The sequence below is a fragment of the Asparagus officinalis genome, chromosome 7 (genome assembly GCF_001876935.1).
Source record: "Asparagus officinalis chromosome 7, Aspof.V1, whole genome shotgun sequence".
Taxonomy (NCBI): Eukaryota; Viridiplantae; Streptophyta; class Magnoliopsida; order Asparagales; family Asparagaceae; genus Asparagus; species Asparagus officinalis.
In genome coordinates this window covers 136,332,211-136,344,730 of record NC_033800.1, presented here as the reverse complement: position 1 = coordinate 136,344,730, position 12,520 = coordinate 136,332,211, and the positions used below count along the sequence as shown (strand labels likewise).

Below are 12,520 nucleotides of genomic sequence, written 5' to 3'. Positions count from 1 at the left end.
CCAAAGTTAAGTGTGCTTGGCCTGGAGAAATTCTAGGATGGGTGACCCCCTGGGAAGTTTTCCGAGGAGCGCGTGAGTGAGGATAAAACATGCTGAAAAGACATGTGGTGGTTTGTGAGGCCAGTCCATCAGATCTAATAACGTACCAACTCCGGGATTCCGGGACGGGGCGTTACAAATGGTATCAGAGCAAAGCCAACCGGAATTGTGAGAGCTAAGTGCTATGCGGCGCAAAGTGCTACGTCGAGAGGGCGGGAGCCACCTCTTGAGGCCGTAGGAGCCACCTCTAGAATCTCACACGGATGGTACGGTCTTGGATGATATGATTTGACACAACGAGGACGTTGTGAATTTAAGTGAGGGAGTATGTAATACCCCAACCCTTGAGAGGGTGATGTGATTAGTATTGATAGATTTGATTGGAATACTCATACCACCAAGATGCATCTTCTTTTCGGAAACCTAACTCCTAGAAACTCCAAAGTTAAGTGTGCTTGGCCTGGAGAAATTCTAGGATGAGTGACCCCCTGGGAAGTTTTCCGGGGAGCGCGTGAGTGAGGACAAAACATGCTGAAAAAACATGTGGTGGTTTGTGAGGCCAGTCCATCAGATCTAATAACGTACCGACTCCGGGATTCCGAGGCGGGGCGTTACATCGATACCCCACATCTGTAGATTTTCATTTTTCCACTAATTTTGGTTTTCAATTATTTACTCTTTTTCAAGCCTCCTGTTTTGACTAACGTACGTTGGTCACTCGAATTGACTGTTTACCACTTGGAGATACCTTTACTAGTAATTCATCACTAGCAATACTAACTAGTGCTAGTCCACTCTCATATAATGCATAAACCTCAGTTTTGACTTACCTATTTCACAATTATATATTGAGCTTGTCTGAAATCAGCATAAATTACAACCACAATCCATATAACTCTCAATCCAGCAAAGGATCCGTAGACAAGAAACTAAACACGAACACATCTCTACTCTCACCTTTAAACCTAACGAACCTCCTCAACAAGCCCTCTCTCTTAAACCCAACCTTCCCCAAAACCCTCACGCTCCCCACATTTGTGATCTCCACTGTTGCTTCCAGCCTCTCCAGCTCAGACCACTTCTTGAATATTGTCGCCACGACCGTCTTCACCGCCAATGTCGCGATCCCTCGGCCCCAGTGGTCGTAGCGGATGCAATATCCAATCGACGCCTTGTTAAGAAAAAAACTATCTTGTTATTCTTCATTGATCATTTGAGGAGACATCATGTATCGGTATGCCCCCCCCAAAGCAAATACAAGAGATAAGAAAGCTTTTTATTCCACTTAAATTTATAGGAGATAGGTGTTGGGACAAACCCGGGGCCCAATAGAGCAGGGTCGTAGCAATAGTAGAGTAAAAGTAGAGATAAAAAATTGGACACACAGATTTACGTGGTTCGGCACTTGATTGCCTACGTTCACGGGCAATGGTAGAAGAATTCACTATAAGGAGAAAAACTCTGGAGTTACAAACTCTCTCTTTCTAAGGAGAAACTCTCTCTATTTTTTTTCTCTTACTCTTCTATATAAGAAGTTGTTTCTAAGATGATATTTCCTTAAGGATTTGGAGCCACATTTATAGTTTTCTTCTCAAATTTTCAACAGAAGCTGCAGGAGATGAAAAAACGTGGGCGGCTTGGGCTTTCTTTCGGTGCAAAAGCATTTCACGAGGCCCGCCTTCTTTATCATTCGTCAAAGTAAGCTGCTGCTGACAATAGGCCTCATATATATGTATACATGCACATGAATATTATTTTTTATATTTTTTTCCTTCTAGAAAACATTACGTGATTTTTTAAAAGAGAATATAAATATGAATTATCTCTTACTAGATCCTAAGTTCTATTGTATTTTTATATTTACTCCCCAAATCTTTATATTTGTAAATCACATATATCCCCAAATCCATCAAATTATTTTAAATAAGACTCCCGTGCGTGTAATTTAAATTCGCACATCCATATGGAGTAATTTTCACTAACACCCCAGGTTCAAACAAATATGAATATATGGTAGTATAATATAAAAATAAGATAGAATTAAGGGTCTGATATAAGCATATGGTATCTGTGAAAGGAAAACTCTAATAAGAAAAGAAAATTATTTTTAGGGAAAAGTCCTGCGAAAGGAAAATACTATATTTAACACCTTTCTGTAGTCTTCGCCCGGTGCAGGCCAGACCGAAACCCAGCCAACGGGCCGATCACCAATGCAAATTGCTCGACAAAAAGGATGGTTGGCGACGTAGGTGGTGATGTACTCTGTGGCCGACTCTTTGGTAGTGCAGAGGTCGCGGCGGACGAACTTCATAACTCGGTCATCAGATTCCCATGCCATGAATTCGTCGGCGTCCGATGGTCGGAAGAGGCGGAGGGTGATGTTTGTCGTCGGGATTTTTTCCATTTTTGAGTTTGAGGGGTTTATTGGGACTGATTGAAGGGTTGTTCTTGGGTTTAGTATAAAAGTGGCAAGGCCGAGTTGACTGGCTAATGGTCTACTTCATAGTTCGTTAATGATGTCTTTAGAAATTTGTTAGTTTTAAAGGTGACTCAGAATGGGACCTAAAGTTTATTATGGCCTTCGTTATTGACCGATCAGCTAATATAGTGGACTATTCTCTGAGATTAATTTGGTAGTTGCTTGGCTAGCAAGTACCTAATTGCTCTAGTTGTTCCTTAGGGAAGCAAGAAGCTAAAATGGATCTTAATTGTGATGATACTGAGGAATTGATTCTTGGACCGCTTGGAGGTTTTTCAAGAAGACCCCATCTTAATTATGCGGAAATCTAAGTTTACGCAACAGAACCAATTTTTTTAAAAATCCATTTTAAAACCGTGTAGGTACGGTAGTTAAGCCTTGACAGCTCTGATACTACGCCAGAGAAGAGAACGCTATCACTATATCAAAATTTCAAAGTTATGATAAGAGTTAAAGTGATGGAATTTCTTCATATGTAGCATTTATTGTAGGTACTCAAGAGTGCTAGCTTCGTCTAATATTGGACACATACAAAAATAATTCTGATAATTGATTTGTAATTAATGCTGAGGAAATAGTCCCAAGTGAATGCTCCAAAAGGGATTTCAATATATAGTATCCCCTACTCCAAGCTAATTAATTGATTGATATACAAATAAGTTTTGTCTTGTGCATAAAGAACGGGTTAATATGATTTATTTGTACATATTTATAAAAGTCCTAGATTTAGTAAATTTCACGTCACCCCGAAATAGTTTTGGATGTTTCCAAAAAAAATCCCCAAAAACTTAATTCGTTTTTCCTACAAAACATAAAAAAAAGAGAGTCCGGCCCCCGTAAATCCTCAAGTAACAAAAATGCTCTTCAGCACAATGGGTAAAAAGAAGAAGAGAAATTTACTATAGACCAATTGCCGATATACTCACTATAGTTCTATTCGTGAGGATAGACTCTCTTGAAAGTGAACATTTTTTTTCCCACTCTTATTAAGAATCCGCTACGGGGATCTTTCCATATTAATTTGGACAAATAGTACAAGGATCTAATCTATACAAACGGAACATGACGGGTCTATCTATAATTGGGCGATACTACATGGAGTCAATCCGCAATTAACCTAATAACATCTGCATCGGTTAAACACAGATCTAACCCTGCAGGAGATCTGCACGCACAAGACCGAACATAACCACATCTCTGACCTCCCCTTTCAAAACCAAGTACCTCCTCAAAACTCCCTCCCTCAAGAACCCAGCCTTCTCCAAAACTCTCATACTCCTAACGTTCTCCACATCAACCACCCCTTCCACCCTCTCCAACCCCTCCCACCTCTCGAACACTCCTAACGTTCTCCACATCAACCACCCCTTCCACCCTCTCCAACCCCTCCCACCTCTCGAACACCTCGGCGACCGCCATCCTCACCGCCACCGTCGCGATCCCCTTCCCCCAGTAATCATGTGCCAACCGGTATCCGACCGAGGCTCTGCACTTATTCCCCTCGTCGGAGCAGGGAGTGATTGAGATCGAGCCCACGACGGTGTTGTTGTGTAAAATGGCGCGGTGATAGGGGTGAGGGAGTACGTGGGTGTGGAGGTAGCGGACGGCTTGTGTGGGTGTAGGATCGCGCGCTGAAGCGGGAACCCTGTCAGCGGAGGGCCCATGACATGATTGCGCTCTCTCCGCGTCGGAGATGCGTTGGCTCGAAGGGCCGGAGAGCGATTGTCGGGTTCAATTCTCTTTTTTTTTTTTTGGTATCTTGATTTGGTCTGAAGATCGAAGAGGGTTTGTGTGAGGAGATGGGAAGAAATCGGAGAAAATGATCACTTGGTGAAGGAGGCTGGGAAAAGAATTACGCTATAGCTGGAGGAGATTACGAATGTATCCTTCATGTACCTACGTTGTCATCAGGATGTGATCAGAAGCGGAAGCAAAACCGCGTGCCGAGTGAGAGGATGCTTGTGGGGCCCACCTTCACGAAGTTCACGCGTGAACTTCGTTTCCGCGTGGTGATGGCCCACCCGAATACCTGGTTTATAAATACCTCTTTGTTTTTTTTTTTCTTAGGTGACGTGCAGGGAGTTATTTTTAGGCAGAGTTGAATTTTGCGGCTGCTGGAGAAAAAGTGTAAAAAGAAAGGAAATAGCGGCTGTGTGCAAGGAGTTTCGGCTGTTGGTATTTTTCGGTAGAGGTGATTGTGTGTTGTCCTTTCGTGTCTTTGAGAGGGTTATTTTTGACATCTCCTCTATGAGAGGTTTGAGGGTTTGTGTGATTGTAAATCTTAGTTGTATTATCTTCCTTTAATAGTAGATCTCCTTCCTCCTTGCCCTGTGGACGTAGGCAATTTGCCGAACCACGTAAAATTAGTTTGTCTCGCTTTTGTGATTTGTAATAGCTTATTTAAGTTCCCTCGACAGGTCAGTCTTAGAACTGATGAGAAGAAGAGCTGATATCCTACTTTGTTGAAATATTTTGCTTTTGCTTCTTGTTTCTTTGGTGAAACATGAATTCCTATTGCGACCCGACTCTCTTGTTGTTACGCCGAGGTGCTGCCGAAATTTCCGCTGCGCGCAACAGAATAGTCATTACTTTTTCTCAGTATAATTGCACGTGTGAATTGCGACTCTAATGACAAATAATAGTAACCCGTGTGAGAGTGGGGGTCACTTTCCCACGTGAAGAGATTTCACGTGAATGATTTGGTTTGTTTCCGCGTGAACAGAGCCGAAGCCGCGTGAATGCGGTTTCAATCAACCCGCATGAAGCCCACGAACCCGCATGAAGCTTCGTATAAATATGAAGTGATTTCCCTTAGGTTTTTTTTGATGCGAAGGAGGGTTGCGGCTGTGCACTTGTGCGGCTACAGGAAAGGTGCGTGCAAGGATTTGTTTCATGTGAGCTTGGCGGCTGCGAGAATTGTTTTCGGCTACTTGGTTTCTTCCTGTGCAGCTGCGGAACAGAAGCAAGAGCACGGAGTTTTGTGAAGCCTTTTGTAGAGAGATATTTGTGAGGGATTTGAGAGAGTTTGTTTGAGGGTTTAGATTGTGAGTGATTGTAAACCCTAGTTGTATTCTCTCCCTCTATTAGTAGATCTCCCCCCTCCTTGCCCCGTGAACGTAGGCAATTTACCGAACCACGTAAAAATTGGTTGTACTGCTTTTGTGTGATTTGTAATAGCTTTTAGGATCCCTCGACAGGTCAGTCCTAGAACTGATGAGAGGAAGAGCCGATATCTCACTTGGTTGAGATATCCGCTTCAGATTCTTGTCTCCTTGGTGAGACGGGAATTCTTATTGCGATTTGACTCTCTTGTTGTGCTGCCGAAGTGCTGCCGAAATTTTCGCTACGCGCAACAAGTGGTATCAGAGCCGAGATTTCAGATCTAGGGTGTTTTGGATTTGGTGGAGGAAGATTTTTTGTGAAGCTTGGTTCTTGGAGTTCTAGGCTTCGGTGGAGATAGCATTAGGAGTTACCGTTGTAGATTTCGCTTTCCTTGTGTGGATATGAGATCTATTTGGAATCCGATCTAGGGTTTAGTTGGGTGGTTCCTAATTTCTATCAAATTTGTTCTTTCTCTATAATTTGGAGTTAGTTCGCAATGGGAGAAGAAGATGAAAGCAGCAAATCGATGGCGAGTACAATACAAGTTGGTTTTCAGAACACTAAGATTAGTGTGGTGAAGTATGACGGAAAAATCAACTTTGGTTTGTGGATGAGCGACGTACAGGATGCGCTCAATGCTCAGAACTTGGAAGAGACCATCATGGTCCACGAAAGACCACCTAAATATGAAGAGGCGGTATGAGAGAAGATGAATAGGAACGCTTGTGGGGTGATCAGGTCCTGTTTGGAACAGGAGCTGAAATATGATGTGATTGGGGTGACGTCTGCAATGAAGATGTGGGAAATTCTCAACAATAAGTATCTCACAAAGAGTGTTGAGAACAGGTTGCACTTGATTCCAGATGTCCAGAGGCACCTCGCTTGCGGCTCATGTGAACAACTATACGAAGTTGTTGTCGGACTTGACGAATGTTGATGAGAAGATATCGGATGAGTACAAGGCGATTATTTTGTTGGGCTCCTTACCGGATGAGGAGTATGATACCTTCGTGCTCACTTTGTTAAACGGGAAATTTTCTATCAGCTATAGTGAAGTGACTAACGCTTTGACAAACTACGATTTGAGGAGGAAGGACAAGGAGACTTCCCGTGCTAGCACTTCAGGCGAGGCCTTGTCGACGAGAGGTAGAAGCCCATATCCGAAAGGTGGTAACAGAGGGAGGTCAAAGTCTAGAGGCCGCCACCAATTAGCAAAGAACCAATGTGCATTCTGCAAGGAGCAGGGACATTGGAAGAGAGACTGCCCGAAGCTCAAGGAGAAGGAGAATGGCAAGAAAAAGGGCCCGAAGGCCAATGAGGTGAACATTGCGAAAGGCGATGATTCCGATGATTCGTGCTTTTCTCTACTGATTACTCCGGAGGTGAACCATGTGGATGCATCAGATTGGATGCTTGATTCCGGCGCTACCTTTCATGTGACCCCTAGGCGAGACTGGTTTGCATCTTTTGAGAAAGTCGACGGGGGCGTTGTTGTCATGGGAAATGATCAATCCTGTGGCGTTTGTGGGATAGGTACCGTACGGATTAGGATGCACGATGGAGTAGTCCGTGAGTTGAAGGAGGTGAGATTTGTTCCTCAACTGAAGAAAAATCTTATCTCAGTTGGAGCTTTGGAGGCGAAGGGATTCAAGGTGACTTTCGAAGACGCTGTAGCGAAGGTTACTAAGGGATCATTGGTGGTGATGAAGGGAGTCCGCAATCGGAATTTGTATTATCTGAAGGGAAGCACCGAGATTGGCCAGGTTGCTTCGGCTATTTCAGAAGCGGACATGAGCAGACTTTGACACTATAGGTTGGGGCACACAGGTGAAAAGTCACTACAGGCATTGTGCAAGCAGGGGCGGTTGCTTCGGCTATTTCAGAAGCGGACATGAGCAGACTTTGGCACTATAGATTGGGGCACACAGGTGAAAAGTCACTGCAGGCATTGTGCAAGCAGGGGCTATTGAAGGGAGCCAAGAGTGGGAAGATTGAGTTCTGTGAGCACTGTGTTCTTGGCAAGAAGATGAAGGTGAAGTTCGGGACTGTCATTCATCAGACGAGGGGCATCCTGGATTACGTGCACACAGACATTTAGGGTCCCACCAAGACTGCATCACTTGGTGGTAGACATTGGTTCGTCACTTTTGTAGATGACTATTCTAGGCGTTGTTGGGTGTACACCATGACGAAGAAGAGTGAAGTCCTAGATTTGTTTGTGGAGTGGAAGAAGAGATTGGAACTGCAGACTGGGAGAAAGATCAAGACGTTGCGATCCGACAACGGTGGTGAGTATACTTCTGACCCCTTTCAGCAGCTATGTCGAGACGAGGGCATAGAGAGACACTTCACGGTTAGTCATACACCGCAGCAAAATGCGGTGGCAGAGAGGTTGAATCGGTCTTTACTGGAGAAGATCCGATGCTTATTGTCGCAGAGTGGTTTGGAGAAGATCTTTTGGGCTGAGGCGCTTACATATGCGAGTCACCTCATTAATAGGCTACCTTCATCTGTGATTGAGGGGAAGACCCCTATGGAGAAGTGGTTGGGAAAGCCAGCACATGACTATGACCAGCTCAAGGTATTCGGGTGCCCTGCATATTATCATGTTAGAACTGATAAATTGGAACCTCGAGCTAGGAAGGCCATATTTGTAGGATTCAAGCGTGGTGTCAAGGGATACAAGCTTTGGGATCCAGTTGATAAGAAGATTGTGCTGAGTAGGGACGTCACATTCGATAAGACTTCTATCTTGAAGCTTCCCAGCTCTCATCAGGTGGAGAGCGACCCGACGGAGGAGATATCGCAGGTGGTGGAGATCGATGCAGCTCCATATTGTCCAGATGGTACAGTATCCATGCAGGTGCCGACTGAGGTGACACCAGGTGAGCACGACGGTGACACGGAGGATACGAGTACAAATGTGCAGAATCAGGAACCGACGGCTCAGGTTCAGGATTCAATTACGGCTCGGAGACAGAGGAGAAACATATAGATGCCAGCACGGTATGCCGACATAGTTACGTATGCACTTCCGGTGGAGAGTATCGATGAATTAGTGCCTACTACATTCAGAGAGGCCGAGCAGAGTTCGGAGGCTGATTCGTGGCAGGTGGCTATGCAGGAGGAGATGGAATCTCTTCATAAGAATGATACATGGGAGCTTGTTGAGCTTCCAAAGGGGCGGAAGGCAATTGGTTGCAAGTGGGTATACACGAAGAAGGAGGGCATTGAAGGCACTCCGTTGAGATTCAAGGCTAGGTTGGTTGCGAAGGGCTATGCACAGGAGGAAGGTATTGATTACAATGAGGTTTTCTCTCCGGTGGTGAAGCATTCGTCGATTCGGATTTTGCTAGCTTTGGTGGCACAGTATGGATTGGAGTTAGATCAGTTGGATGTGAAGACAGCATTTCTTCATGGTGATCTTGATGAAGAAATATATATGACTCAGCCATTGGGATTCCGAGCTGCAGGGAAGGAAAAATTGGTTTGCAGGTTGAAGAAATCGCTATACGGTTTGAAGCAGTCTCCTCGACAGTGGTATAGGCGATTTGATGGTTTTATGCTTGGTCATTCGTACACTCGGAGCCAGTTTGATCCTTGCGTATATTTTCGCAAGTTGAAAGGAGGTGCGTATATTTATTTATTGCTTTATGTCGATGACATGTTGGTTGCCTCTAGTTCCAGGTCAGCTATAGATGAGTTGAAAGTTCAGCTTTCGAATGAGTTTGAGATGAAGGACTTGGGCGATGCGAAGCGCATTTTAGGGATGGAGATCGGCAGAGACAAGAAGAAGGGAAGAATTTGTTTGACACAGATGGCTTATTTGAAGAAGGTTCTACATCGATTTCATATTAGCATGGATACGAAGCCAGTTAGTGTACCATCGGGAGCCCATTTGAAGCTTTCAGCTGGTCTTTCACCGAAGTCAGTTGAGGATCGAGAGTTAATGTTGAAGACTCCATATGCGAGTGCGGTTGGAAGCTTGATGTACGCAATGGTATGTACGAGACCGGATTTATCACAGGCGGTGAGCATGGTTTCGAGATACATGCACGATCCAGGAGTGGGTCATTGGGACGCCGTGAGATAGATTTTGAGGTACATTCGAGGTACGCTCAATGTTGGTTTGGTTTATGAGCGGGACACTACAGGTGGGCAGCTATACATCAGTTATGTTGATTCGGATTATGCTGGGGATTTGGATAAGCGCCGGTCTACGACAGGGTATGTGTTTACTTTGACTCGTGCGCCGGTGTGTTGGAGATGCACCTTACAGTCGACGGTGGCTTTGTCTACGACGGAGGCAGAGTATATGGCAGTTACGGAGGCTGTAAAGGAGGCTATTTGGCTTCGAGGACTTTTAGAGGAACTTGGTGTATCGCAGAGGTCCGTCACTATTCATTGTGATAGCATGAGTACTATCTATTTGGTGAAGAATCAGGTTTTTCATGCGAGAACGAAGCATATTGACGTTCGTTATCACTTCGTTCGGGATGTTCTTGAAGATGGCGATGTGGAGATTGTTAAAGTCCACACGAAGGATAATCCGGCAGATATGCTCACTAAGGTGGTTCCGAGCAACAAGTTTGATCATTGTCGAAACTTGTTGTATATTCGTGATTGTTGAGGCTGTTGGCGGCCATTTGGTGAACTACGTTCGGCTTGATTCCTTGGGCAAGAGGATACGTAGGCAGTCATGTTTGATGCAGCCGGATTGGATTAGTTGATGGGGTGAGATTGTTTGGACTCTCGTTCGGGTTCTCGACTTATTGTGGATTGTGTTTGTACATGACACAACAAGTGAGATATTTGGTTGCTTCGGTGTCAGCTCAGTTTTAGGAAAACTTCGCCGAGGTGGAGAATTGTGAGAGTGGGGGCCACTTTCCCACGTGAAGAGATTTCACGTGAATGATTTGGTTTGTTTCCGCGTGAACAGAGCCGAAGCCGCGTGAACGCGGTTTCAATCAACCCGCATGAAGCCCACGAACCCGCATGAAGCTTCGTATAAATATGAAGTGATTTCCCTTTGGGTTTTTTTGATGCAAAGGAGGGTTGCGGCTGTGCACTTGTGCGGCTACAGGAAAGGTGCGTGCAAGGATTTGTTTCATGTGAGCTTGGCGGCTGCGGGAATTGTTTTCGGCTACTTGGTTTCTTCCTGTGCGGCTGCGGAACAGAAGCAAGAGCACAGAGTTTTGTGAAGCCTTTTGTAGAGAGATATTTGTGAGGGATTTGAGAGAGTTTGTTTGAGGGTTTAGATTGTGAGTGATTGTAAACCCTACTTGTATTCTCTCCCTCTATTAGTAGATCTCCCCCCTCCTTGCCCCGTGGACGTAGGTAATTTGCCGAACCACGTAAAAATTGGTTGTACTGCTTTTGTGTGATTTGTAATAGCTTTTAGGATCCCTCGACAGGTCAGTCCTAGAACTGATGAGAGGAAGAGCCGATATCTCACTTGGTTGAGATATCCGCTTCAGATTCTTGTCTCCTTGGTGAGACGGGAATTCTTATTGCGATTTGACTCTCTTGTTATCCTGCCGAAATTTCCGCTGCGCGCAACAACCCGTGCATCAAGATTTGTAATTGACTTCACGTATTTATTAGTTATTTCTCTATATGATTTTGTACATATGATCATCTATTGGATTTCTTTTGATGTTATGTCTCTTAATCAGAACGCAGAGCACCTAACAACATTCTATGAAGTGAGGAGGCATTATCAACTGAGTACGAATCTTATTAGGGCGTTCTGAACCAACCGATGTGGTGCGTAGCAGGGTATTTTAGTAATTTTAAGGACCTATATGGATGGTTGAGATTGGCCTCTATAATGGGGTGTTCTCATAGGAAGTGTAGTCGTTTTCTTTCTGGTAATCTTGTAGATAAGAGCTTACGAACGGTCAAAGTCAATCTAGGTGGCTTCCGACCAGTCAAAATTTGATCAGAAGCTTCCTTGAGACCCAATCAATCACATTCAGTGCACCCAAACCATCAAAAAAAAAAAAAAAATCCAGGCATAAGTCCACACACAACACACCCTCTAATTACTCCTCGGTGCCATCAGCCAACACGAATGGAGACTCAACACAGCATGATCTCAACAGCCCACAAAGAAACAGTCTCACCTCTCCGCGATTTGAGATCTCCGATATCGACCACTACATGGTCTGCCTCGACGGGAAGCCCATCGGAGCGATATCCGTTACGCCATCGCCGGTCAACGGGCATCGCACAGGCGAGATGGGGTACGTGCTCGCGTCGGAGTACTGGGGGAGAGGGATCGTTACAAAGGCGGTGAACATGGCTTTGAAGGCGGTGCTTCAGGAGGTGGAGGGGTTGGAGAGGGTGGAGGCACTGGTGGACGTCGAGAATGCGGCGTCGCAGAGGGTTTTGGATAAGGAGGCGGGGTTTGTGAAGGAGGGGGTTTTAAGGAAGTATGGGGTGCTCAAGGGGGTCGCTAAGGATATGGTAATGTTTAGTTTTTTGTCTAGCGATCCTTTGTGTTAGAGTACTGATGGAGTGGCGTGGTTATTCTGTTGTGTAGATTATTCTGTTGTAGATTAAATAGTCTTTCTATTCATGAATTGTGTAGATTATTCTGTTGTATTTGGTTTGTTTGGTTTGCACTTGAATTGGACGTATTTGCTTTCTTTTTGTTACCACACCTCTTAGTGAATTTATTACTTTTTTGTACTATAACTGCATGTAAAGTTTGAATTATTCAAAGTTAAGCCCAGTATTTGGTGAACTTTAAACTTCTGAACTTAGTATGGAAACTTTAAAGTAGATTGCAGCCCTATCACTAAATTAGATACTAATGGAAAAATAGTGTTTTCTCATGAAAGTTATTTTTAGCTTTTGTCCAAATTGCAGCTTACGATTTTAATTTTTTTATTATAA

The 12,520-nt window shown here is 44.4% G+C and overlaps 3 protein-coding genes across 3 annotated transcripts; 1 reads left to right on the top strand and 2 right to left on the bottom strand.

Moving 5' to 3' along the window:
- On the bottom strand, nt 842–2,549 carry LOC109850217 (uncharacterized N-acetyltransferase p20-like). The gene is made up of 2 exons (XM_020420179.1): nt 2,189–2,549; nt 842–1,210 (listed from the first exon to the last, which is right to left on the bottom strand). Exons 1-2 carry the CDS (start codon nt 2,441–2,443, stop codon nt 938–940), a joined length of 528 nt encoding a protein of 175 aa, XP_020275768.1. The 5' UTR covers nt 2,444–2,549; the 3' UTR covers nt 842–937.
- On the bottom strand, nt 3,475–4,410 carry LOC109847839 (uncharacterized N-acetyltransferase p20-like). The gene is made up of 3 exons (XM_020417075.1): nt 4,346–4,410; nt 3,866–4,163; nt 3,475–3,804 (listed from the first exon to the last, which is right to left on the bottom strand). Exons 1-3 carry the CDS (start codon nt 4,408–4,410, stop codon nt 3,667–3,669), a joined length of 501 nt encoding a protein of 166 aa, XP_020272664.1. The 3' UTR covers nt 3,475–3,666.
- On the top strand, nt 11,783–12,284 carry LOC109847838. Its single transcript, XM_020417074.1, has one exon. It carries the CDS (start codon nt 11,783–11,785, stop codon nt 12,125–12,127), a length of 345 nt encoding a protein of 114 aa, XP_020272663.1. The 3' UTR covers nt 12,128–12,284.

Coding starts and splice junctions, on each gene's coding strand:
- LOC109847838 (XM_020417074.1), top strand. CDS start 11,783: ATGGTCTGCCTCGACGGGAAGCCCATCGGAGCGATATCCGTTACGCCA.
- LOC109847839 (XM_020417075.1), bottom strand. CDS start 4,410: ATGAAGGATACATTCGTAATCTCCTCCAGCTATAGCGTAATTCTTTTC. Junction 4,164..4,345: donor TTCCCAGCCTCCTTCACCAA/GTGATCATTTTC, acceptor CTCCGCTGACAG/GGTTCCCGCTTCAGCGCGCG. Junction 3,805..3,865: donor GGGTGGTTGATGTGGAGAAC/GTTAGGAGTGTT, acceptor GTTGATGTGGAG/AACGTTAGGAGTATGAGAGT.
- LOC109850217 (XM_020420179.1), bottom strand. CDS start 2,443: ATGGAAAAAATCCCGACGACAAACATCACCCTCCGCCTCTTCCGACCA. Junction 1,211..2,188: donor CGGGCGAAGACTACAGAAAG/GTGTTAAATATA, acceptor TTTCTTAACAAG/GCGTCGATTGGATATTGCAT.